General features: G+C 42.4%; 3 protein-coding genes across 19 annotated transcripts in view; 2 read left to right on the forward strand and 1 right to left on the reverse strand.

Annotated features, from left to right (window-relative positions):
• TMEM216 (transmembrane protein 216) overlaps window positions 1-8503 on the forward strand; it is a 29712-nt gene extending 21209 nt beyond the window's left edge. For all 7 annotated transcript variants that reach the window (XR_012013526.1, XR_012013527.1, XR_012013524.1 and 4 more), the window contains one exon: window positions 8372-8503. The gene's annotated coding sequence lies outside the window, so the exon portion shown is untranslated. The remainder of the gene's footprint in view (window positions 1-8371) is intronic.
• Window positions 1-10750, reverse strand: part of CPSF7 (cleavage and polyadenylation specific factor 7) — a 28098-nt gene extending 17348 nt beyond the window's left edge. For 3 of the 10 annotated variants that reach the window (XR_012013521.1, XM_072789359.1, XM_072789362.1), the window contains exons 1-5: window positions 10595-10726; window positions 9875-9993; window positions 2267-2485; window positions 1330-1433; window positions 785-957 (exon numbers count right to left, since the gene is read on the reverse strand). Coding sequence is in view for 9 of the 10 variants with exons in the window: in XM_072789359.1 (XP_072645460.1) it covers window positions 785-957; window positions 1330-1433; window positions 2267-2485; window positions 9875-9928 (550 nt within the window). In the remaining variant the exon portion in view is untranslated. Of the gene's footprint in view, window positions 1-784; window positions 958-1329; window positions 1434-2266; window positions 2486-9874; window positions 9994-10314; window positions 10436-10521 lie in introns of those variants that run through there. The other 7 variants (XM_072789361.1, XM_072789365.1, XM_072789360.1 and 4 more) reach the window with 4 other exon arrangements.
• SDHAF2 (succinate dehydrogenase complex assembly factor 2) lies at window positions 10701-26424 on the forward strand. Of its 2 annotated transcripts, none has more exons than XM_072789366.1 (4): window positions 10701-10860; window positions 14655-14875; window positions 14956-15065; window positions 25514-26424. In XM_072789366.1, the coding sequence occupies exons 1-4, from the start codon at window positions 10825-10827 to the stop codon at window positions 25642-25644; spliced, it is 498 nt and encodes a 165-aa protein (XP_072645467.1). In that variant the 5' UTR covers window positions 10701-10824; the 3' UTR covers window positions 25645-26424. The 2 variants fall into 2 exon arrangements, with proteins under 2 accessions (XP_072645467.1, XP_072645468.1); XM_072789367.1 differs by lacking the exon at window positions 10701-10860 and adding an exon at window positions 10893-11022.
• Window positions 26425-26833: the final 409 nt, after the last annotated feature.

The raw sequence follows: 26833 nt of genomic DNA on the forward strand, positions 1-26833 counted from the left end.
TTTATTAATTTACAATGAGAAATATAACTGCCAAGCAGACTGGAATACTTGTGTCGGCTGGTCAGCGCATTCTCTTCCCAGTAGGAGAGCCTATTTGGGAAACCAAATTAGTATCAGAAGGTGGCTTGGTGAGTACAGAATCAGAACAAAGGGAGTAAGGTGAACTCAACGGATGCTATCATCAAGCTAAGATAGTATAATGCAGCTTTATTAGTGGGAAGCACTTGCCAAGCAGACTAAAATATCTGGTAATTGAAAGGGCACTCTCTTCCCCTGGACAATGCCGGAGAAACATTGTTACACTCTTCTTTTCCAGCGCTCCTTTTGGTTGATTCCTTACAGAGCACCCTTCCAACATATGTTTATGACAAGATTATAGCCATCTTTATAAACATTACCTGTATATTAAGGTGGCTGCTTGTTAATTTATACAGAGCACATGTTACAGTTAAGCCCATTCACTATACTGATTTAAGACAAAACCATATAATTTAGAGTTGACAGGAACTTTAAACATCATGTATCTACTTCAGAGCAGAAATAATACAGTGACTTGACCAAGGTCACACAATGAGTCAGTGGCAAAACCAGACTATAATCTGAACCTCTCAGCACAGTGCTCTTTCTTATACACAGCCTCATTTTTGGGTCTACTAATTAACCTTGCCAACACTCATAACCACCACCACCCTCCCCCAAACTCCTCCACATTGTAGGCAGAGCCCACACCACAGAAAACAAACCCACAAATTTGCCCCCCTTCATACAGATGGTCTCCACGTACCCCCTCTTGGGACTCGGACGCACTCACGTTTCCGAGCCTGTGCCTCAAACTGTGACAGGTTCTGCCGGGTGGCCGGCCTCACGTCCACTTTTTCTCCATTAAGAACCTTTCCTGGCAAGAGTTCCAACAATTTGTGGACAGAGTTTTCAGAGGCTACCACCACCTCAGCATACCTTGAAGAAGAAAAATTAAAAATGAGTGAGATCTATTAGCCAATCAAAAGAACAAAGAAACTCTTCCACTTTTAGTGAAAGCTGGTAAAATAAAAGATATCTTGCTAATAACATACACAAAACTACCATCAATAAAAAGGCGTCAGTCTATAATTGTCCTATTTATTTGGATCAGAAATCAGCTCTTTTTGCCCCTCAACGGATGGACATTGTTACATTGCAGCAAGGTCCCCATTCTAAGGCAGTCTGTCAAAACCAAGGCAATAACCTGGGCCAGGGGTCAGAGGGATTAAAATCCAGGGCCAAAATACAGTGTAGATCTTTATCCTAATGATGACAAACTAAAAGGGGCTTCTCAAATCCAGACCTCACCCTTTGGACTGGCCATTTGCTCGATTCTCAGCAAATTTCAACTCCACCACATCATAGACTCCTATAGAGCGAATAACCTGGATCAGCTGCTGGTCTGTGGTCCACTGGGGCCGGCAAGATGGAAAAGGAAGAAATGTCAAGAGCTACACCCCCTCCCCACCTAGAATGTCCCAAACCCTTTCCCCAAACCTAGGATTCTAGTCACAATCATGACCTCCCACAGAAACCCAAGAGCCCACCAACATTTCAATTATTGCAGGCTTTTATTATCCTCACCCATCCAGCATTCCAAAACCTCCCACCATTCCCCAAACCCCATCTCTTGAGATTAAGAAAATTAAAACCTATTTTAACTTTGACTGCCATTTGGGCTGGCTGGTCATCAGTTCAAACAATGATTACTAGCAGCTTTTAATTACAGACCTGACAGGCTACAGTTTAACCAATGTCAGGAACGTCCCCCTCAGTATGCATTTCCTAATTTGGACCCTCCCTCTACCAGCCCCACAACATGTCTATCACACAAGAATTTTTGCATAAGAATCACCACCTACCCTGAGTGTACTAGAACTATCAAGGTCTTTGATCCTGTCACCAATCGTTATCAAAGAACCAATGAATGACCCCACCAAGAGTTCAAGCTGTTCACTCTGAAATCTCATCCCACAGATGACCCTGCTAGACATAAAGCCCCAGGGTCAGGGGCATTAACAAGATGGCAGAAAAAGCAACTACCCACTTAATCATTGCTTTCTTCGGCACCAGTACGTCCTCAGGATAGTTCTCTTTCAGAGATCAATCCAACCTGATCCCAGGAAAAAGAAATCCAACCCCATCAGAGCACAAAACAGTGCAACAGTGGTTTTTGAAAATGCCATCACCTCCCAGCACTCTCCCTCCAGCCTACCCAGGAAGCTTTTTGGTTCCCCATGCTCACCCAGGAGAAGCTGCCCACGTATACAGCAGCTCGCCTATTGCGGAGGCCGCTGTACGTGTACAGGATCGCAGGGCTCTTGTTATTGGGCTTGGGAGATGGCTCTTGGCGTACAGGAGGAGGTGGCTCAGTGCTGCTGCTTCTGTCATCTGAGGGCTGTGAAGTGGCTGTCAACACGTCATCATACAGGTCAATCTGATCTGTATTGTTGAACTCTGGGTCCTAAGAGATGAAGGGTTGGCAAAGGTGGGTTTGCAGACCTCCCAATGGGTTCATTCTATATCATTCCCGTTTACTTAGAATCCACACTCAAATATTTCGTAAAATGTACAAAACTTTCCTGTCGTACCCTAGGAAGCTAGTAAGAATAATTTCCTGGTAAGAATACTTTTTCACGTAAAACCACTTCACTGAATTATGCTTCTGTAGCTTTTTCTCTCAAGACCCTCTTAGAAGTCTGCAATGCTTCCAGCTTCAGCCAACTGTGAGAATCAAAAGGTACATGATGATTACAAAAGCAAACTAAGAACACATAAAGATGCACCTGCTACTATTGTCAATGAGGTTAGCTTCTAAAGACCACATCTAAGATACAGTAATGAAAAACTTATTTTCCACAACTTGTACTATTTCCAAAATCACGAGTTACACAAATCTTCTTACTCTATTTAATAAGAAAAAGAGTAAAGAGTATATTCATTTAAAAATAAAAGGGAAAGGCATATTCAAGTGGGAACCCAGAATGCAAGAAATAACTGAAATTACTGGTTTACACTTTTATATTTACACTAATGATTCAGAGAAGCTCTAAAACTCATAGTATGCAATCCTATCTTTCTATGAAGTATCCATCGAAGAAACATTTTTATTTTTGTTATTTATAAAGATTTTAATTTATTTATTCATGAGAGACATAGAGAGAGGCAGAGACATAGCCAGAGGGAGAAGCAGGCTCCATGCAAGGAGCCCGATAGGAGACTCGATCCTGGAACCCCAGGATCATGCCCTAAGCCAAAGGCAAATGCTGCTGAGCCACCTAGGCGTTCCAAAGAAACATTTTTAAAAGAAAGGAAAGGAAAGGAAAGGAATAACTCTGGGAGATTTTCCCTTAATATTTTTTAGGTGACAATGTAAATCCAATACATGATTGTGACACTTTTATAAGAGATTTCTGGGAGCAATGCCAGAGATGTTTAATGATACCACAAAAACAGTGAAGTTCTCTCAAAATATTAAGGGTCAGAAAACAGGACAGGCACCCACATCATAACCTATGTCACAGTAAGCATTTACAACATGAACATGTACTCCGAAACACAATGCAAAATATACTTTTATCATGTGTTATGTTTCCACATTTATTATTGTTATGGAATAAATGTTTGTCCCCCCCCAAAATGCAGATGTTGAAACCCTACTCTCCACTGTGCTGTATCAGGAGGTGGGGTCTTTGGGAAGAAATTACAATTAGACCAGGCTTTAAGGATGGAACCCTACTGAACAGGATTAGTGCCCATATAAGAGCCAAGAGAGTGACTGCATGCTCTGCTCTGCATCCCATGAGGATACAAACTGGCATTCTGCAACCTAGAAAAGGGCCCTCACCAGAAGCCAATCTGACTTCAGCCTTCTAATCATCTCCAGAACCGTGAGAAATCTGCTGTTGTTTATAAGCCACTCAGTTTTTGGTATTTTGTTATAGGAGTCAAGTTAACACTATATACCTCGAATCTTAAAACCACGAAAACCACCAGGAGACCTTAATGTTTCAGATTTGCAATGTCAGTTATTTCAGAGAGCTCTTTTTTATGTTAAGGATCAGAAAGTATTTTTTCAGATAACATTCTAGAACACCCTAACAGTGCTAAAGATGATGCTGCCAAAATGACAGAAAGAAGTTCAAAGTGTTTTAGGGAAACTACAGCTCATTCATGACATTGCTTTTAAAAAAATAAAGGAAGAACCTATGTTAAGTAACTTTTCTAGTTCCCTGAAGAAACAGAGCACTTCCTCTAATGCAACTCAGGACAGGAAGCTCTAATAGCTTTCTTTGTTCAAGAACTGCAGATTCTAAGGTGAGACTAGAGAGGGAACTCACTACAAAATTCATTCCTAGATCTACATACCATCACATACTTCTGGAAACAATCTTTTAGTTTCTCAGTTTATCTGAAGTACAATAGAAGAACATGCACACAAAGCATTATTGGGCTGTTCCAATACTGAATAAAAAAGGATTCTACTTCCTGAGGCATGAAAATAATTTCAAATACTACAAATACTCTAAAAAAATCCCACAGAGAGTTTACACCTTGTAAAAATATTGGAGAGAATTGCAAAAGAGAGTAACCTTTTTAGAGGGAACTTAAGAAAAGGGGGGTGCCCAGGTGGCTCAGTTGGTTAAAAGTTTGACTCCTGGTTTCTGCTTAGGTTGTGATCTCAGGGTTGTGGGACTGAGCCCCAAGTCAGGCTCTATGCTCAGCGTGGAGTCTGCTTGAGATTCTCTCCCTCTCTCTGCCTCTCCCTGCTCATGTGCTCTCTCCCTTTAAAGTTAAATAAATAAAATCTTAAAAAAGAAATCAATGAGACAAAAAAGCACACGAAGACTGTTTTAGGTAGTCAAAATAAGTAAATAAGCATCTTTTATAAAAAGAATATATATGTAAAGAACAGGAAGAGAAGCTAACACTGGAGAGCACAGGGTAGATAATAAAGTGAGTAAAATGAAGGGCTAAAAACCTGACAAACATAATGGTGAAAATTACTTCATAGCCCTTATGTTTCAAAGAACTGCAATTCTAAACAAAATCATTTACTTATTTATATAGTAGGTATGGTAATATGCTCTTATGGTTCAAGGTAGGAAGAAGATGGAAACCACATGAACCCCTCCCATGTTCTAATCCTTAGAGAGCACTACTTTAAAAGCATCACGGTGCTTTTTCAATTTAAATCAAGGATTCTGAAATAGAACTTATGGGGAATGAGTACTTCATTACTTCAGTGAGTACTTCAGTACTCCGTGGAACCAAACTTAGAATTCCTTCTAGGCAGTATCTGTGATTCAGAAATGTACGTCTAAAATTTTTAACACAAGGCAGCCCGGGTGGCTCAGCGGTTTAGCGCCGCCTGCGGCCCAGGGCCTGATCCTGAGGTCCCAGGATCGAGTCCCACATCGGGCTCCCTGCATGGAGCCTGCTTCTCCCTCTGCCTGTGTCTCTGCCTCTCTCTCTCTGTGTCTCTCATTAATAAATAAATAAAATCTTTTAAACAAATTTAAAAAAATTTTTAACACAAAAATTACCACTAATATTGGGCAGTGAACTAACATGCAGATTCATATAGCTCAGAAACCACACATTACCAGGAAATCTCCCATACTGCAAGCCTAGGCAATCTACTCTTTCAGGGACCCCCTAGAGAGCAGATAGACTCAAGTCCTGAAAACCCTTGTATATGGATTACCTTACCAATTTAGGAAGCACAAAAGGATTCAATGAATCCAAAATTGTCACAAGATTCAAATGGTTTCTCTGGGCCATAAAACCAGGGTTCAAAAAAGTTGGTGGGAACTGTTCTGATTCACAGAGCAGGCCTGTTGAGGAGTTTGTTGAAGAAACAACGTATCAAGTTGTGTTTGGATTTAAATCTACTAGCAACACCAATTCATTTTAACTTCTTCAGCTGGTAAGACAGAAAAACAGGCCTGACGTTTTTCTGATTACCAAATGTTGAATTAGGTTAAAGCAAAATCTAATTCTACGAATTAAGTGAAAAATACAATGTTTTATGTGCATTGATGCTGAAGGTTTCATTCCAGGAAGATTAAAAAAGTATGTATTTAAAACTGAATGAAGATCTCATGAAAAATTTTGTTTAGTACTATAGGAAGAACTATGACTGTCTCTTAAGCTTTTAGAGAAAAAAGAACTTGTATGATTTTGAATTTAAGTAAGAACTTCTCTACCTGTATGCTCACTGTTTCTTTCTACCCTCCAATTCCCTTTTCCTAATTTCTGAGGGAAGAAAGGCTATGATTTATTTTTTCAAGGCCACCTACTCGATACCAAAGTTTCTTTTAATTGTAACTAAAGCTCAAAGCTTTTGGCTTTATAATGACAATCTCTAGTCCTCAGCTTATGCCCTCCTTCCCTGCCACTGTCCACTGCTCTCAACCACCAGGAATGCAAAGTCTTTTTAACACAGGGATCCATTTCTTCCCTGTTCGCTCCCTAGCCCTGACACTGTGCCTAGCAAAAAGAAATTGCTTAATAAGTACTTGTTGATGGAAGCAGCGAACAGTATTGGGCAATATGCAAAGAGCCTTGCTTTGCACAAGGAACAGAGGCAAAATACTCAGCAAAGCGGCAGCTCATGCTTACTTTTCCAGAGTACCTTTCCCCAGCCCAAGAGAGCAACTGTGAATTTTGACTCCCAATATGACAGGAGTAAAGCAGCTCTATAAAAGAATTTTTTACAGCTCATGTTGTAAGAGATCAGAGAGTCAGCACCCTAAGGTTCTATCCAGGAACTGCATTCATTTTGCTTGGGGGGTAGGGTACATGTGATAAGGTTCTCATGCCTGGATCAGCTTGGGATGAATTCTTAATATTCCTTAAAAAAAAAAAAAAAAAGATTTATTCATTCATGAGAGACACACACAGAGAGAGGCAGAGACACAGGCAGAGGGAGAAGTAGGCTTCCCACAAGGAGCCCGATGAGGGACTCGATCCTGAATCCCAGGATTATGCCCTGAGCTGAAGGCAGATGCTCAACCGCTGAGCCACCCAGGGGTCCCTTAATATTCCTAAAACATTCTAAAATACAATCTGTACTGGCTGCCTTCAGGTCTAACCTTGCTTTTAACAATTCTTCCCAAACAGAACTTTAATATTTCTTTAGCAGCCCCCAAATTACACTAAAAGCAGCTCTACCAAAAATTAACTCATTTGGCGGGGAACACAGAGACAGTGACACACACACACCCCTACCCACCCACCCGTCTCCCTAGACCTTCCACAAATGGGCATAAAACATTCAAAATTTGTACTTCTTTCAACTTGCCAAGCATTAAATATTGTGTTTAGTATAAATGTCTACTAGATACCACATACAATCTTTGGCCTTAGACCCATTAAAAAAATAAAAACTTTTCGGGATCCCTGGGTGGCGCAGCGGTTTGGTGCCTGCCTTTGGCCCAGGGCGCGATCCTGGAGACCCGGGATCGAATCCCACGTCGGGCTCCCAGTGCATGGAGCCTGCTTCTCCCTCTGCCTGTGTCTCTGCCTCTCTCTCTCTCACTGTGTGCCTATCATAAATAAATAAAAATTAAAAAAAAAAAAAAAGTTTTCTAAATCAACAGGACAACAATTAATTGTTGAGTCCAGTGACTTCTACCCTAACAAAGCAGTGACCACTGGACAAGGCCTGTGCCTCATCTAGAACCTCCAAGCTATACAGCTTAAGAAATTTGGTATTCCATTTTCTTAGACCAAATGCGGCTAGACCTGCGTGTTCTGCGCACTTCTCAATGAGCAGCATTGTTATCAATCCACAGAGAAGGAAATTAAGGAGGGGGAAGGGTTTTTATTAATAATAAGAACTACGAGAACCTTCTTCTTTTCTTCCTGTCTTGCATTAAAAATAAAACAAAAACAACCCACAACTTGTAAAGAGTAGTAAAGATCTGATTCAAAGTAATAATGGACAACTCAGGAAAATTATGGTGTGTAACTAAACTAATACACTAAACCTTTCTTTCCATCCATAATTATTTGACTTGCTTGGGTTTAAAAATTTTTTTTCATGTATTTAGGTCAATCGGCAGCCACATGTAGAGGACTCCAGTTTACCTGAGTACACATGGGAAAATGACTATTAAATATTCTACTTCAGGAAGCTGTATAATGGGTAGAAGGTCACTATACTATTCTACTTAGGTGTTCTAAAATCTCCATGTTAGAAAACGGCATAATATGTTAAAAATATTAATATAACTTGTGCCAAGCGAAAAAAAAATGACATGTATAAAACCTTTGTTGCCTTGTATAAAAGTCAGGGTCCAACCAGGGCACCTTCTTTAATCTGTCCTTTTTATCCTTTTTCCAGGTCCTTATGTGTACCCACGTAAGATGCTAATGAAAGGTGCTAATGGGAAGAACCAGTTTACTCATGTAAAATAGTGCTGAAAACAATTCCCGCAAGATATCACTAACTTTTAAATACAGAGTATGGAACATTCTTGAGATTGACTTCAATGTTAGATTATCATTTTGAGGAATATCACTGCATAATGTTCCTTGAGGTAATATAAACCGACCGACAAATCCAGGGTATACCAAGGGGTCTACATATGCTTTTTAACTGGTTTGTCCAACACCCTTACCTCTACCCTCTAAACAGTTACATTCATCAATAAAATAAAATTTATTACACCAAAATGCCTATGCACCTCTCAAGACTAGAGGCAAACTACTTACAGAAGGAAGACCCCAAACAGGCAGAATGGAGCTGCAGTTCAATGTTAAAGTATCTTTTACACTGTATTTTTGTACTGCCTTATGGAGGAGGGGACTACATTTCCCCAGCTGCCCTTTCAAAGAACTGCAAGGGGGGAGGGCGCCTGCGTGGTTCAGTCCATTAAGTCTCTGACTCTTGATTTCAGCACAGATCATCATCTCAGGTATGTGAGACCAAGCCCTACATCAGCTCTGCACCGGGCATGGAGCGCTTAAGATTCTCTCTCCCGGGGATCCCTGGGTGGCGCCGCGGTTTGGCACCTGCCTTTGGCCCAGGGCGCGATCCTGGAGACCCGGGATCGAATCCCACATCGGGCTCCCGGTGCATGGAGCCTGCTTCTCCCTCTGCCTGTGTCTCTGCCTCTCTCTCTCTCTCTCTCTCTTTCTCTGTTCTCTCATGAATAAATAAAATATTTTTTTTAAAAAAAGCCAAATTCAGGGGATCCCTGGGTGGCGCAGCGGTTTAGCGCCTGCCTTTGGCCCAGGGCGCGATCCTGGAGACCCGGGATCGAATCCCACGTCGGGCTCCCGGTGCATGGAGCCTGCTTCTCCCTCTGCCTGTGTCTCTGCCTCTCTCTCTCTCTCTCTGTGACTATCATAAATAAATAAAAATTAAAAAAAAAAAAAAAAAGATTCTCTCTCCCTCTCCCCTTCCACCTCCTTCTCCCTCTCTAAAAGGGGGCGGGGGGGGGGGGTGGGAGAATAACCGCAAAGGAAAAAGGTATGAACACTGTCCTCATGAATACTAACCTAAGCAAACCTAAGTGCGATTTTCTTAAGTGTGGCTAGTCTTTGAGGAGACTGACAGCCAAGTTCGGCCTCCTGGGGGAGCAAGTTCCACAGGTTGATTCACCATTCTATTATATCTAATTTTTATGTGCTCTTAAAGCTTGTAAAATTAAGCCTTGGCAGCTAAAAATCAGCATAACACGCAATGGTCGGCCGTCTTTAAAGTCTGTGGTGGAGTAAAAAATCTAGACCCGACAGGAGGATGTTCAGGCCTAGCAAAGACTGTCAGTGCTTGAAACCCCTGCAAGTTTGGTCAAAGTGATTCAGCGGAGCCCAGAAAGCCCCGATGCTAACGCCCCCTCACCTGATTGAACTCCTCGTCAGCATATATATCAATCAAGTCCACTCCTTCGGACATGGCTCCGGAAGGAAGATCGCGAGCCCGGAGAACGGACAAGGCAAGGAAGATGCCACTGCGGTACCCTGGAAGAGGCAAGTTAGAGGCGTGAGGGTCCCGGGCGGGGAGGGGAGCGATGGTTGCCAACCTCCGGTCTCCAGAGACGCAGCATCCCGGCAGCCCAAGCTCGGTCCCACCCGCCCGCCCCGCCCCCGGCCTCGCGCCGCCCCTCGGACTCCCAGGCCGCCGCGGCTCGCGGGGCTCGCTGCCCATCACCCTCGGGCCTGACCCGAGTGCGCCGCAGCTGCCCGGGCGCGACGGCGAAGCCCAGGCCTCCGCTGCGAGGGGCCCCGGGACGGCGCTGCCAAGCACGCCCGCGGGGAAGCCCGCGCCCCAGCCCGCCGCACCTGCCGAGGCCCCACGGCGTCCCGGGCTCGAGTCCCCGCGGGTCTGGTTTCCGGCCGCTTCCACTCCCCACCCGGGCCCAGTCCTCGCCCCCAGCTAGGCCCGCCCCGCTCCCTCCCCACAGATCCAGCCCGGCGCGCTCGGCCTCCTCCTTCAAAGCCCGCACCTCCCACCGCCCGTCGCCTCCGACTGCCCCAAACTCAACCGACCCCCTCCCAGTCTCAGCGCTGGCCCCGCGCCCTCTTCCGGCTCAGCCGGCCCCCGGCCGCGCGCCCCCGTTACCGGGAATATGGCGGCGGCGGCGGCGAGTCCGGACTAGGCCCGAAGCGCGCGAACCGCTCTCGGCCCCAGGCCCCGCCCCCTCCGCCTCTGGCGTCACGCGCACAGCCACTTCCGCCACACGCAGGGACGCATCTTCCGGCTCAGGCGCTCGGCGCCGAGGTGCGCGGTTCAGGCGTTCGGAAGTTCCCGGAAGTGGCCGAGCTGTAGGTTTCCGGTGCGGGTCGGGAAGGATGGCGGAGGCCGCCACGTTCCCGGGTCTGGCACGGGTGAGGCGAGTGGAGGTCTCAGGGCCCTGGGCAGGCCGTAGTGGGGGCTGAGTCTCGGCTTACAACGCAGTCGTGGGGACTGCGAGGAGCGTGCAGCTGCCTGGTATCCCAGGGCAAGGGCGGAGCCAAGGAGGGATGCGCCTTGCAACGTAGGAGATTCAGGTCACGTTCACTCCTTGCTGAGCCCGCCGTGCCCGTCCCGTGTGCGAGACGCGGTGCAGATGTCACCTGTTTCCCCGGTGGAGCTGGCTGCACCGCCTCTGCGCCAGATCTGAAGTCTGTTGTGTGGTCTAATACCTGTTAACGATTGTGCAACTCGAGGTCATGCGTTGTTGTCTTAGGGCTCCTCGTGGACACTGAACTGCTCTCAGTGCTGCTTTTTTGCTGCTTCTCATGATGTATTTGTAGGCCGCGTTGTCGCTCGTCTCAAGATCTTTCCGAATTCCCCTTGTGATCTTTGACCCATTTGAACCATTGGTCATTCGTGAGCCAGAGTGTCGGTGACTTTCACATATTCGTAGATTTTCCAGTTCTCCTTCTGATGTCGGTCTCTAGTTTCATCTCATTGTGGTCCTTTGTGGCCTTTTGATCTTTTTTTAATTTTTTTTTAATTCGGTAAGGCCTAGTTTGCATCCCAACGCGATCTATCTTGGAGAATGTTCCTATCCAAGTGTGCCTGAAAATAGTGTATTCTGCTGCTGGTTGGGATGTTCTGTATGTGTCCATCCCCATCTTGGTCCATTTGGTCTGGAGCTGTCGTTCAGGGCTTCGGTTGACTATATTGACCTTTTTTTTTTTTTTTTTTCTGTCCAGGAGTTCTATCCGTTACTGAATGTGGAATATTGAAATGTTTTTATTGGGTTGCTGTTGATTTCTCGCTTCAGTTCTGCCAGTGTTTGCTTCATATGTTTGAGTGCTCTAATGTTGATTGGAAACATATGACTGTTAAATATTCCTGGCACGTTGACCCCGTTACCATTATATAATAAATGTCTCTTATTTCGTGACGGTTTTTTTTTTTTAATTTTTATTTATTCATGATAGTCACAGAGAGAGAGAGAGAGAGGTAGAGACACAGGCAGAGGGAGAAGCAGGCTCCATGCACCGGGAGCCCGACGTGGGATTCGATCCCGGGTCTCCAGGATCGCGCCCTGGGCCAAAGGCAGGCGCCCAACCGCTGCGCCACCCAGGGATCCCCGGTTTTTTACTTAAAGCCTTTTTTGACTGACATAAGTAGGGCCATCTTTGCTCTTTGGTTACCATTTGCATGGACTATCTTTTTTTTATCCTTTTGCTTTCAGCCTATGTATTTTTTTTTTCAGCCTATGTATTCTTATATCTAAAAGGAGTCTGTTGTAATAGCATATAGTTGGATCTTACTCTTTAATCAAAACGCTAGTGTTTTGATTGGAGAGTTTAGTTCATTACATGTGAAATAATTACTGATCCAGAACTTATTGCCATTTTGTTCATTGTTTTCTATTCGCATTGTGGCTTTTGTGTCCTTTTTCTCCTCCCTTGCTGTTATCCTTTGTGTTTTTCTTTTCTTTTCTTTCTTTCTTTCTTTCTTTTTTTTTTTTTTTTTTAGAGACAAACTTTAATCCCTTTCTCATTTTCTATTGTGTATCTCCTATTCCTATGGATATCTTCTTTTTGGTTACCATGTGCCTTGTGTAAAGCGTAATTTATTTGAGAGAGTGCAAGCGCACAGGGAGCAGAGGCGGAAGGAGAGCATCCCAAGCAGAGTTGGCATTGAGTGCAGAGCCCAAGGCAGGGCTTCGTCCCAGGGCCTTGAGATCATGACCTAAGCAGAAACCAAGAGTTGTTTGCTTAACCAACTACACCATCCAAGCACTCCCACAATTACGTATTTTTTTATATTGTATTAACTTATGTTTTTTTTCTATTTTAACTTCTATATCTGAATTAGGGCAGCCCAGGTGGCTCAGTGGTTTAGCACTGCCTTCAGTCCAGAGTGTGGTCCTGGAGACCCGAGATTGAGTCCCATAACTAAAGTCTTAAAAAAAAAAAAAAAAAAAAAACTTGTATATCAGAATTAAGAGTGATTTACATGTCACTGTTACAATGTTACAATATTCTGTGTTTGTCATTTGTTAATCTTTACCAGTGATCTTTATGTTTTCATAGGCTTTTGTGGGTTTTTTTTAAGATTTTTTTTTTAATTTATTTATTTATTCATGAGAGGCACGGAGAGAGACAGGCAGAGGGAGAAACAGGCTGCATGCAGGAAGCCGAACGTGGGACTTGATCCTAGGTCTCCAAGATCACACCCCAGGCTGAAGGCGGCGCTAAACCACTGAGCCACCAGGACTGCCCTGGCCATTTTTTTTTTTTCATTTTTTATTTTTATTTTTTTATTTTTATTTTTTTTAAAGATTTTATTTATTTATTCATGATAGTCACACAGAGAGAGACAGAGAGGCAGAGACACAGGCAGAGGGAGAAGCAGGCTCCATGCAGGGAGCCCGACGTGGGATTCGATCCCGGGTCTCCAGGATCGCGCCCCGGGCCAAAGGCAGGCGCCAAACCGCTGCGCCACCCAGGGATCCCTGGCCATTTTTTTAAATAAGCTTTCTGCCCCTTTCTCTTTTCTTCTTCTGAGTTCCCATATTATTTATACTTGTTTACTTGATAATGTCCCATAAGTCCCTTATGTGCATTTCACTTTCTTTCGTTCTTTTTTTAATTCCTCTGATTGGGAAATTTCAAATGACTTATATTTGAGTTCACAGATTCATTCTTCTGCTTGATCAAGTCTGCTAGTTGACCCTCATAGTAAATTATGTTTGTTTGGTTTTTATATTCTTTGGTTCTAAAATTTGTTTAGTTCTTTTTAAGTATTTTTCTGTTGATATTCTCATTCTCTTCATGCATTGTTTTCCTGAGCCAATTGAACACCTTGAAGACAGCTGTTTTGAGTTCTTTGTCAGGTAATTTATATGCCTGTTTCTTTAGGGTTGTCTTTTACACATTTATTTCGTACTTTTGATCAGGCCGTGTTTCTTCATGTCCCTTGAATTTTATGTGGTGTCTACACTTTTGAAAAAACAGCTCTCCCAGTCTTTTTGGACTGGCTTTGTACAAGGAAAGACCTTTGTCACCAGTCAACTTGGCTAGAGATTCCAGGAGCCTCTCAGACTTTTGTCTTCTCCAGGCTTGTGCATGTAAACTCCAAGTTGGAAGGATTTCATGTCTTCTTTTTTCAGGAGCCTCTTACTTGGTTTCTGGGTTTCTCATAAAAGGGAATCGGTCCATGTGTTGTTGAGTTGGGGTCTGTGTGAGTTGTGTCTGTGGAGTCTGTGTCTGTGGTGTCTGTTCCATCATCTTGCTGATGTCACTACCTTATAATTGCATCTTGATAGGTTTTGCCCTTCTCCTGATTGGGAGCCTTTGGGAGATTGAGGACCATGCCATCACTGTATGCTCAGATTTTAACACAGACAAGCAACTAAAATGTATACCATTCCACAAGAATTTTAAGGGAATACAAAGGAAAGAGAAAATATTTCTATTGAAGAATTTCCAGAAAGATACTTGTTAAGAACATATTTGCAGTTAGAGCTGGATTCTAGTCTTAACTGCAATTACTGTTTAGGTGACCTTGGTTAAGTTGTTTAACTTCTCAGAGCCTCCACTTCCTAAGTTATAAAGTGGGGACAGTATCAACATAACTTCTTAAGAACTAAATGAGATTGAATGCATTTAACACCTAGTAAGTATTGAGTGGATGACTGAGGGTAAGTCCTCATAAAGATGTTTGTGGTTTATTTCAGATGCTTGCTCTGTCAAGGCGCCACCTAGTGTCTCCTTTGCTCAGCACACCATCCAACCGTTTCTACAGAGGTGATAGCCCAACAGACTCCCAAAAAGACATGATTGAAATCCCTTTGCCTCCATGGCAGGAGCGAACCGATGAATCCATAGAAACCAAAAGAGCCCGGCTGCTCTACGAGAGCAGAAAGAGGGGAATGTTGGAAAACTGTATACTCCTTAGGTAGGGAAATATGAGATTTGGTGTCACTTCTCTTTCCCTGGAGATAGCCTTTTCAACTTTGTTCTTTTTCTCATTTTTAGCCTCTTTGCTAAAGAGTATCTGCACCACATGACTGAGAAACAGCTGAACCTCTATGATCGCCTGATTAATGAGCCCAGTAATGACTGGGATATTTACTACTGGGCCACAGGTACTGGCATGATCAGCAAGCAGCATGATGTGAAAAATAGGATGACTTGCACCGATTTGAGTCTGGAATATTTTTGTCTTTCTATTCATGCAGTGGACACTCAGTCCAGTAGACCCTCAACCCCAGTAGCACTCCAAATTTTTCAAAGTGTGCAAAGTTGTTTTATTAGTTAAAGTTCTTTGTTTGCAAGTAATGGAAACCTGTCTAACTTAAGCAAAAAAGGAGTTTAGTGGGATGGTGTGGAAAGACAGTTGTTATAGAAAAAACAGGCTGGCAGTGGTATGGAACCTGACAACTGTAGAAGGCTACATAGCAAGAGTTTCTTGGTAGTCTCACTTCAGCACTGCCTTTGGGAAGAATGGTTCTTACTGTATATAATTAGGATTAGCTTTGGCTATGAGTAAAACAAACAAAAAATCCAAAACAATAATAGCTCAAACAAATCAGGATTGTATTTTTTCTTTCTCATAACAGAAGTCCAGAGGTAGGCATTCCATTCAGAAGCCATGAACTCCAGATTCCTCTTGATTCACTTCATCCTCAGCATGTACTGTCTTCCTCATGGTCACAGGTGGTTGCTGCAGGTCTATTCATCATGTCTGTGTTTCAGCCAGGAGTAAATGTGTAGAAGCACATGCCTTATTCTTTATGGATCCTTCTCAGGAGATTATACACCACACTTCCACTTATTTTCCATTGTCCACAGTTCAGTCACATGGCTTTGCCAGTCATGATGAAAATATAGTCTATTCAATGCATCCAGCTACAGTGGGAGTTCTGTTATCAGGAAAAATGGGAGAATGGATCTTAGAGCATATCTCATTCATTTTTGGTACACTCTGGGTCTTCTGGTTTTATGTTTGCAGTCTATATTTGAGTCATAAAGTAGAAACCATTCTGTAGGTTCTGAGTATAAAGTGACATAATACAGAGTCCAGAGGCTTATATAAACATTGGAAAGCCCACAAAGTATAAACTGTTTACTCTCTGGCCCTTTATTGTTAAGTAAAATTTCATCATGTGGATGTACCACAGTTTGTTTATCCATTGACCAGCTGAGGGACATGAGGGTGTTTCCAGTTTGAGGCAATTATGAATAAAGCCACTACAAATGTTTGCATATAGCTTTTTGTGGATGCAGATTTTAGTTTTTCTTGGATAAATACCCAGGAAAAGCGTCACTGAGTCATATGGTAAGTGTATGCTTAGGACATTTTTTTTGTAACAGGACAGGTAGTAAATATCTTAGGTTTTGCAGAGCATACAGTCTCTGTCATGAGTCTTCAACTCTTGCTATTGAAGCATGCAAACTGCCACAGACCGTAGGTAAACAAACAAGTGTGGCTGCATTGCAATAAAATTTTGTTGACACTGAACTTTGATTTCATATAATTTTCGCGTGTCATAAAATATCCTTTTGACTTTTTTCCTCAGCCATTTAAAAGTCATGCTTAGCGGACAGGCCCTACAAAAACAGGCAGCAGGCCATAGTTTGTTGACTCCTATGCTAAGTGAAAGAGGCCAGGCTCAAAGACTGGCCATATTTTTATTGTATGATTAAATACATTGGCTGCCCTGAGCTGAAGGCAGATGCCCAACCACTGAGCCATCCAGGCATCCCCAAAGAGCAGTTTTTAATTTTGGTGAAGTACAATGTTTTATTTGGTGACATAGCTGATTGTGCTTTTGATACTATGTCTAAAAATTTGCCTTGGGATGCCTGGATGGCTCAGCGGTTGAACATCTGCCTTTGACTCAGGGAGTGATCCTGGAGTCCCGGGATCGAGTCCCACATCAGGCTTCCCGCAGGGAACATGCTTCTCTCTCTGCCTATGTCTCTGCCTTCTTAGTGTCTCATTAATAAATAAATAAAATCTTAAAAAAAATTTTTTTTTTAAATCTGCCTTATCTGAAGTCAAAGATTTTCTTTGTTTTCTTCTAGGAATTTTATAGTTTGAGAATCACTTGTTCAGGGGCGCCTGGGTGACTCAGTTAAGTGTCTGCTTTTGGCTCGGGTCATGATCTCAGGGAACTGGGATCAAGTGCCACGTTGGGTTCTCTGCTCAGCAGGAAGTCTGCCTCTCCGTCTCCCTCTGTTCTCTGTCTTGCTCACTCACTGTGTCAAATAAATAAAATCTTTAAAAAAAGAATCACTGGTTCAATTTCTCAAAACATTCCTGCTTGGATTTTGATTGGAGTTGTGTTAGATCAACAGATCAAATTGGGAAACTTAGCAATTCAGAATTGTCTCATCTGTGAACATGATATATCTCCATTTTTCGGTCTTTTGACTTTTAAAAAAACTATTCTTTAAAAATTTATTTGGGATAGAAAGAGAGCATGAGCTGGAAAGAGGGGCAGAGGAAAAGGGACAAGCAGAGTCCCCACTGAGCAGGGAGCCTGACATGGGGCTCGATCCCAGGACTCTAGGATCATGACCTGAGCCAAATGCAGATGCTTAACCAACTGAGCCACCCAGGCACCCTTTAGGTCTTTGACTTCTTTAAACAGCATGTTATCTACTGTTGTATAACAAATTACCCCAAAACTTACTGGCTTAAAACAAACCTACTTTTATTATTTCAACTTTTCTGTGGGTCTGGAATCCAGTCATGGCTTAGTTGGGTCCTACCCTTTACTCTGTCACAAAGTTATAATCATGGTGTCAGCCTACGATCTGGGGCTTCATCTGAAGGCTCAGCTAGGAGAGGATATGTTTTAAGTTCTCATTGGCACAAATTAAATTCCTCACAGGTTCCCCACCTGCAGGCCTAAGTTCCTTGCTGGCTGTTGCCTACAGGTTGCCTTCTGTTCCCTGTTCCTCTCCTGCTGGGAAGCTTGCTTCTTCAAAGTGTGCAAGCCAAGAAGGCAAGAGAGGAGTCTGCTAGCAAGATGGAAGTCTTAGTGTTTTATAACCTAATCACAGAAATGACATTCTGTTATCCTTGCCATCTTCTGGTGGTTAGAATCAAGCCATTAAGGTCCAGCCTGAAGCAGTGGGGTGGGGTGAGACTCATACAAAGGGCATGATATCTGGAGGTGGAGATCATTGGGGGCCATCCTAAAAATCTACAGTCCATATTTTGTAGTTTTCGGCATATTGGGTTATATTTTGCTGGATTTATACCTAGGTGTTTCATATATTTTGGGACTGTTATAAATGATACTTTAAGAAAAATTTTCAGTTTCCCATTGTTGGTAGGATATAGATAGAAAATTGATTTTTGTATACTGCTATTTTGTAGATTCTTTGGGATTTTTTCTATGTAGACAATTGTGTCATCTGTGAACAGAGAAGGTTTTCTTTCTTCTTTTCCAATCTGTATGCCCTTTATATCTTTAATTTGTTTTATTGCATTGTCTGGGATCTCTGGTATAATGCTGAATAGCAGCAGTTAGAGCGGCATCCTTGGCTTGTTACTAGCATTGGGGGAAAGTAGTATTTCACCGTTAATATAATGTTAACTGTAGGTTAGTTGTAAATGCCTTTTATCAGATTGAGAAAACTTCCCTCTTTTTTTTTAATATGTATGTTGAATGTTTTTTCATAAATGTTGAATTTTGTCAGGTGCTTTCTAGGCGTTTCTATAGAGATGATTGTTTGGTCCTATGATTTTTTTCCCCCTTAGTTTAGTGATATGATGAATTTTTGATTGATTCTTTTTTCTTTTTTTAAGATTTTATTTATTCATGAGAGACTCAGAGGGAGAAGCAGGCTCCCTCTGGGGAGCCTAATGCAGGACTGGATCCTAGGACCTTGGGATCACACCCTGAGCTGAAGGCAGACGCTCAACCACTGAGCCACCCAGGCGACTCTGATTAATAGACTTTCAAATATTGGATCGACCTTGCATCACCACAATAAATACCACCTGACCTGGATATGTATTGCTTGATTTGATTTGCTAATAGTTTGGAGATCTTTGTGTCTGTCTTCATGAGGGTACTGATGTGTAGTTCTCTTATAATGTCATCTGGTTTTGATCAGGGTAATGCTGGCTTCATAAAATGAGTTGTGAAGTGCTTTCCTCTTTCATTTTCTGGAATAGTATGTAGAATTGCTGTGATTTCTTCCTTAAATATTTAGTAGAATTTCCTAGGAAATTCATCTGGATCTGAGGTTTTTCTCTGGTGGAAGTTTTTAACTGTAAAACCTAATTTTTTTTTTTTTTATAGCTATGGAACAATTCAAATCACCTGTTTCTTTTTGGGTCAGGTTTGTTAGTTAGTGTGTTTTTAATAAATTTGGCCACATTAACACCTAAGCTGTTAGTAAGTCTGTGGATATAAAGTTGTGGTCATAGTCCCTTTTCCTCTGAATGTCTGAAGAGCTGTAGTGAGGTCCCTCCTTTATTTCTGATATTGGTGATTTGTGGAGTTTTTTCTTTTTTTCTTGATCAGTTTGGCTAAAGGTTGATCTTGATCCATTTTATTTATTTTTTCAGAGAACCATAAAAATTTTGATTTCATTGTTTTTTCTGTTTTTCTTTTTCTAATTTCATTGATTTCTGCTTTTTATTTTCTTCTGCTTGTGTTGGGCTTAATTTGTTCTTATTTTTTTAGTTTTGTAAGATGGAAGTTGAGCTCATTGATTGAAACCTCTTTTTCCAATGTAAGCATTCAATACTATTAATTTCCCCTTAAGTGCCGCATTGGCTTCATGTTGCAAATTTGAATGTGTTATGTTTTCATTTTCATTCAATTCCTAATTTCCCTTCTGACTTCCTCTGACCCATGAGTTGTGTAGAAGTTTCATTTAAAATATTTCCAGATATTTTTCTGTTACTGATTCCAGTATGACCACAGAACTTATGTTGTGTAGTTTTAGGTCTTTTAAGTCTCTTAAAATTTGTTTTGTTGCCTGAACTATGGCTGTGATACCTGATAAATGTCTCATGTTCACTTACTTGAACATAATGTGTCTTTTGAACCTGTGGATGAACTGTGCTATAAATGTCAACTAGGACAACTTCTTTGATGCTGTTCTTCATGTTCTCTATATTCTGACAGGTTTCCTCTGTCATTCTGTTAATTAGTAAGAGAAGAGTGTTGAACTCTCCATTTATAATTGCGGATTTGTCTATTACTCCTTTCAATTTTCTGTTTTTCTTTCATATATTTTGAAGCTTTGTTTTGTGAAAACATTTAGGATTGTTGTATCTTCTTGATGAATTGTACTCCTTTACCATTTTTTATGTAATGTCTTTCTTTATTGCTGATAATATTCTTTGTTCTAAAGTATCTGATAGTAATTTAGATACACCAGCTTTCTTTAGATTAGTGTTTGCATGGTATGTATTTTTTCCACCTATGTTAGTTTTTCTATGCTACATATTAAATTACTAGAAACTTAGTGGTTTTAGATAATATAGTTTGTACATATTTATACATATACTCATAGTTCTATAGGTGAGAAGTTCTATAGGCCTGTAGCTTAGTCTGACATTGGTGTCAGCTATTCTGCAATCCTGTCTGGAAGCTCATTCAGGTTCTTAGAATTCATTTCTTTGTAGTTGTAGGACTGAGATTCCACTTGTCTTGCTACCTGTCGATCTCTTTCACCTCCTGGAAGGCACTTGCAGGTCCTTGCTACATGGTTCCTTCCATCTCAGCAATGGAGATTCTCCCTCACATGGAATACCTCTCAACACTTCAAATCTCTCTGGCTTTCCTTCTGCCACCAGCTGGAGAAAACTACTTTTAAAGAGCACATGTGGGGGCCTCAGTAGGTCATTTGGTTAAGCATATGACTCTTGGTTTTGACTAGGGTCAAGATCTCATGGTTCTGAGATTGAGCTCCGTGCTGGGTGTGGAGCCTGCCTTAAGATTCTCTCTCTCCCTCTCCCCCTCCCCCTTTAAAAAACTAAATAAAGAGCACATGTGATTTGGTCAGAACCACTTGGATAATTTGCCTTTCCTGAGGTCAGCTGTGCCATGTAACGTAACCCAACCATGGTAGTAAAAATCATGCTCACAGTCCTGAGGATTATGCAGGGCTTATATATCAGGGGAGTGGGAAATACTGAGGGCCAACTTAGAAGTTTGCCTCCCACACCATCCTTTTACATTTAACCTATCTCTGTCTTTATATTTAGATCGAGCTTCTTATAGATAGCATATGTAGTCTCTTTTATTCAGTCTTATAGTCTCTGTTTTCATTGGTGTGTTTTGGCTATTTGCATATATTCAGTGAACAATGTGGTTGAATTAAGATCTATCATCTTTTTCTTGTCTTTTCCATCTGTTCTTTTTCTCTTTACCTCTCTAGTTCTAGTTGGGTTTTTTTTGGATTTAAAAAAAAATTTTTTTAAGATTTCATTGATTTATTCATGAAAGAGAGAGAGAAAGAGAAGCAGAGACAGAAGCAGGCTTCCCACAGAGCAGGGAGCCTGATGCAGGACTCGATCCCAGGACTCTGGGATCATGACCTGAGCCGAAGGCAGATGCTTAACCAACTGAGCCACCCAGGCACCCCTCCATGGTTTTTTAATTGAGTATTTTATTTTTTAAAAAGATTTTATTTATTTATTTATCTATCTATTTATTTATTTATTTTAAAGATTTTATTCATTTATTAATGAGAGACACAGAGAGAAAGAGAGAGAGAGAGAGAGAAAGGCAGGGACACAGGCAGAGGGATAAGCAGGCTCCATGCAAGGAGCCCTATGTGGGACTCGATCCCAGGACTCCAGGATCATGCCCTGGACCAAAGGCAGGCACCAAACAGCTGAGCCACCCAGGGATCCCCAGATTTTATTTATTTATTTGAGAGAGAGAGAGAGAGCACATGCATGAGCAGGAAGAGGGGCAAAGAGAGAGGGAGCAGTAGACTCCCCACAGAGCAGGGAGCCCAATGCAGGGCTCGATCCCAGGACCCCGGGATCATGACCTGAGCCAAAGATAGATGCCTAACTGACTGAGCCACCTAGGCATCTCTTAATTGAGTAATTGAAATTTCATATGACCTCCATTGTTGGTTTATTATTTATTACTTCCTATTATAATCTTTTAGTGATTGCCCTTGGCTTTACATATACATCCTTAATTAATCAGTCTCTCTTCAAGTACTATTAACTGTATCACATACGATGTAAGAACTTCACATTAATATACTCCCAAATCCTCCCTCCCATCTGTTGTCGTAGTTTTCACTTAAGCTGTAAGCCTACACTATATTTCTTTAGTTTCACTTTAGACAGTCATTTTTAGAGCCGCTTAAAATAAGGAAAAGAATATACTTTACATTTGTATATATAAATTATAACTTTTAGGGGATCCCTGGGTGGCTCAGCCATTTGGCACCTGCCTTTGGCCCAGGGCATAATCCTGGAGTCCTGGGATTGAGTCCTTTGTCAGTCTCTTTGCATGGAGTCTGCTTCTCCCTCTGCCTGTGTCTCTGCTTCTCACTCTCTGTGTGTCTCTCATGAATAAATGAATAAAATCTTTTAAAAAATTATAACTTACATTGCGTCATATATATATATATATACACAAAAATATATAACAATGTATCAAATACACTAACCTTTATTTTAATTGTCTAGAGATTTTCATTTCTTTGTATTTCTTTTCTTTGTATAGATCCATTTTTCTATCTGTATCCTGTTCCTTCTGCCTGAAGAACTTCCTTAAATATTTCTTGTAGTGCAGATCCACTATTATGAATTATCTCTGTTTTTGTAATTTTTGAAAGATATTTTCACTGGGTGTAGAATTACAGGCTCACAGTATTTTCTTTCAGCACTTTACAGGGACATACTTCTTTTGCTTTTAGTGTGCAGGATTGAGTCAGTCTGATTGGGAGTTGGCACTGGCTTCGGGTTTGCTGTCTTGGTTACCTTCATTGTACCATTAACTTCCAATTCCCATCGAGTTACCAGGTTCTGTTTCCTGGTTTGTGTAGCAGACGAGAGGTCTGCTATGTCTTTACTCCTGTATATGTAACATATCTTTCCTGAATGTTTATAGCATTTCATCTGTGGTTTCTAGCTGTTGAATACGATGTGTCTGGATGTTTGTCCTTGGTATTTTTCCTGCTTGGGTTCCCTGGGCATGTTGGGTCCTATTACACAGTTTCTTATTACTCTACAGCTTTTCGATTCTGTTTTGTGTCTTTAAGTCTTTTCTTTATATGTATCAGGTTGGGGAATTTCTATTGGGTAAGACCGATTGATTTGTCTTCCAGTGGCCAGTTCTTTCCTTGACTGCAGTGTTGAGTCTCTTGATTAGCCTGTTGAGGTCAATCTGCTTATTTGCTACTGTATTTTTTTTTTAACATTTATGTTTGACTTTTATAGTTCCCAACTCTACTGAAGTTGCTCATCTGTTCCTACATTTTGTTTACTTGTTCTGCTACAGCTTTTAACATATCAGTTCTTTAAATTTGGTAGTAGTTCTAAAATTGGTGTCACCCCCGAGGTTTTTTCTGTTGACTGCTTTGTCCCTTTGCAGTGTGTGTTTGTCTCCTTTTGTGTGCATGTGTATCTCATAATTTTTGATTGAGTGTTAGACATTATGAGCAAGACAGTAAAGACTGAAGTAAATAGTATTCATGCCTGGAAATGGGCATGCTTCCAGCAGGCTGTTAGTATGGGGATGGAGTCAGTCTAGTTAGGAGTTAAGCTTGCCTGGATTCTGTTAGGGCTTTGCTTCCCTTCACTGCACCACAAGCCTCTATTGCTACCATCTGCTTTGAGTAGGGGCTGAGTTTCCGGAAGGTATTTCTCAATGTTCCTGTTCTACCCTCAGCTTTCAGCCTTCCTTCTATTTTTGTGCCTCTAAGGGAATCTCTGTGCTCCTCTTGCTTTTCCCCAGCAGTAAATTACTGTTGCTTCCCACTTAGTGCTTCCCTCCCTTGGGGCGGGGAAGGAAGGCTGGGAGAACATTTTCTGTTATCCTGGTTCAGTCCCTGTGGCCCTGCTTCTCAGGGATGGGCTTTCTCTGTGGCCCTGCCTATCCCACAGGAGTAGAAGTTTGTTTGTTTTGTTTTGTTTTTCTATTCTTTTTTCACCATCCCAAAAAGGTCTCCTCACGTGTGTTCAGTAGGAGACAGGATTTGCAGACCTACTCCCAGTTTCTAATGGCTTTTGTTCTGTAGAGAAGAAGGGCCAGGCTGGGCTTTATGCTTTTCTTGCAGTCTTGGCTGCTCCCCTGCTTCTGACCTGCACCGCTCAGGGAGGTGTTCTCACACCTCCTGACCTGAACCTACCATGGATCAGGATCCAGGAGCAGGAGCATACTCGGGAGGTTTGTTGAGAATAGTCCACAGGATGTGCATTCCCCCAGTGTCTGTGGCTAGCCCACACTTGGCTTGTAGCAGTTTGTAAAAAATTGTAGCCAAACTCTTCTTCCCTGCCAGATGGTCTCTAGCATCTCTTCTTCCTGGGCCCTGTCTCAGGCAAGCAGATGCTCATGTGCAATTTCTCCTTTGAGGGCCTTCCCTTAGATCTTATTCTACTTGGTTGCCCCATGACCTCAGTTCTCAGATGACTTCTCAGAAAGTCATGCTGTTTATGGTTTTTCTGGCTTTTCTTGTGAGGATGAGCACAGTGTTCTTTCCAACTTGTACCATCCTTAGGGGAAGCCTAAATCTCCTGGACTTCATTTCAGTGATCACAGAAAAAGAAAAAGATGACAAGCCCACTAGATGCTGGGCTCGGTGCTGAGTGAGGGGGAATTCAGCTTTGTTTTGAGAAATTCTCTCTCCTGGCATTGTAGTCTTGATAGGAGAGTCATTCTCAAACACATTACCTAAGCTTTCCCCGGGGAAGGCTTTGCTTGTAATTGGAATCTTACTCAAGTGTCTTAGGGTAGAGAGAGAGAGGTGGGAGGTAAACAACCATACTGGGACCTCCTCGCACACTCCTAAGACACACTCTCATGTCTTTGCTCCGTGCTGTTGTGGCCTCCATCCAAACCTGGTTCTCCAGGTTCACATCCATCTTGTGTTCCTCTAATAGCCTTCTAAGAAATTCCTTTTTGCTGAAGTTAGTAGAGCCACTAGTTTGTCATGTACAACCAAGGACTTCTGCCTCTGGAAATGTATAAGCTGGAAGAAGAAACACAATACCCAGAAAACACTGAGATATCAAGGCAAAGCAAAATGGTGCCACCAAGCTTGGACAGGTCAGGGGTCGGCAGACTTGTTCATAAAAGACCAGACAGTAAATATTTTAGTCTGTGGCCATATGGTCTCTGTTGGAACTATTCAGCTCTACCATCCTAGGTAAAAGCAGCCATGGACAATATGTAAACAGATGGGAGCAGCTGTTCCAATAGAGCTATTTACAGTACAGCTCCTGCTGTAGGCTACCATGTATATTTAGAGGAAGAATGGAGACAGTCTGTGTATCTACTGGTTCTTTGCAGAGGCCAGAGTTTCAAGTTTCAGGGTCCTTATGCCTGAGTACTGACTGACATAATTCTTTCTGCCCATTCTTCTCTTACAGAAGCAAAACCAGCCCCAGAAATATTTGAAAACGAAGTCATGGCACTGCTGAGAGACTTTGCTAAAAACAAAAACAAAGAGCAGAGACTGCGTGCCCCAGATCTGGAATACCTCTTTGAAAAGCCACATTGAGGGCAGCCTGGGTGGCTCAGCGGTTTAGTGCCGCCTTCAGCCCAGGGCGTGATCCTGGAGACCCAGGATCGAGTCCCACGTCGGGCTCCCTGCAAATAAAATCTTTAAAAAAAAAAAAAAAAAAAGAAAAGCCACTTTGAGCTGTGTACCACTGCCTGCCATGGGGGCTCAGTCCCTGGACTCTAGGGTAGACACACTGGCCTTGACCTCCTGCTTCTCCTTAGAAACTCAGTCCACCCAGACCATTTGTCTTATCTCAAGTGATGGACCCATCTCGTAGGACGTGTCAATGTTAAGTGTGACTCATTCAAACACTTATTTTGCTCAGTTTTAATCCTCAAAAGGGGTTGCTGGGGTTGCCACCACTCTGGCCTATTCCCTGGCTCCTCGCTCTGGAGGCAGGCCTCTGCCACAGGAGGGCACTGTTGGGGAAGCGATTGTGCTGGCTCATTGCTTTAGCCAGTAGCATATGCCTGGTGAAAGGACGCAGCCACAGCTGCTGGTGCTGTGTGTTGAGCTTCCCTGAGCAGCCCAGGGCTTTGTTCAAGTGAAATCTCCCCGACCACCTTCCAACCTGTATGGTTCTTCCTGCCAAGGGAGGTGGACCCAAGCCCCCTGAGCCAAATCTTTTAGAGGCACAGCAGGCAGAACGAGGGCAGCCAGCAGGAATGTGTGGGTATGCTGCTGACGAAGTCCACATCCTCATCATCAGATTTTCTCCAAAACATTCACTGTAAACTGAAGATAATTAAATATTAAAGAATATTTTACAAAGGAAAAGTCACGGTTCCTCAGCCCTCACACAATTATTGTCTGTTTTCATATAAACCATAGTGATTTGTCTCTAGAACTTCACAAGGTGACAACAGGTTTTATTCCCATGTAGCACAATAGCAAACTTTTCTGTATTTCCACAGTCTTCCCAGTTACCGTAGCTGACAAATTGACAACACGCAAGCAGTAACATCTTAGATGAATCATTTGGGAGTACTGAGCTCTGGGACAGGAAGACTTATGTGTGGCTAGCAGTGGTCTCCCCAGCAGGACTTTGCCCTCAAAACCATAACTGAGTCAGAGCAGTCATCACCCAAGGCTGGGTCAGGATCATCCGACGGTGTGGACCTCAAGAAGGCAGGCCAGGAAGCATAAACGTGTGGTTGATGATCACAGGAGATGCACGCAGAGAGGA

This window comes from Canis lupus, chromosome 21 (genome assembly GCF_048164855.1).
Source record: "Canis lupus baileyi chromosome 21, mCanLup2.hap1, whole genome shotgun sequence".
Classification (NCBI taxonomy): domain Eukaryota; kingdom Metazoa; phylum Chordata; class Mammalia; order Carnivora; family Canidae; genus Canis; species Canis lupus.

Bases quoted from the DNA above. Each gene is read 5' to 3' on its own strand.
- SDHAF2 (XM_072789366.1), top strand. From the start codon at position 10,825: ATGGCGGAGGCCGCCACGTTCCCGGGTCTGGCACGG. The intron at 14,876-14,955 runs GTAGGGAAATAT...TCTCATTTTTAG, and splicing joins GAAAACTGTATACTCCTTAG to CCTCTTTGCTAAAGAGTATC. The intron at 15,066-25,513 runs GTACTGGCATGA...CTTCTCTTACAG, and splicing joins TATTTACTACTGGGCCACAG to AAGCAAAACCAGCCCCAGAA.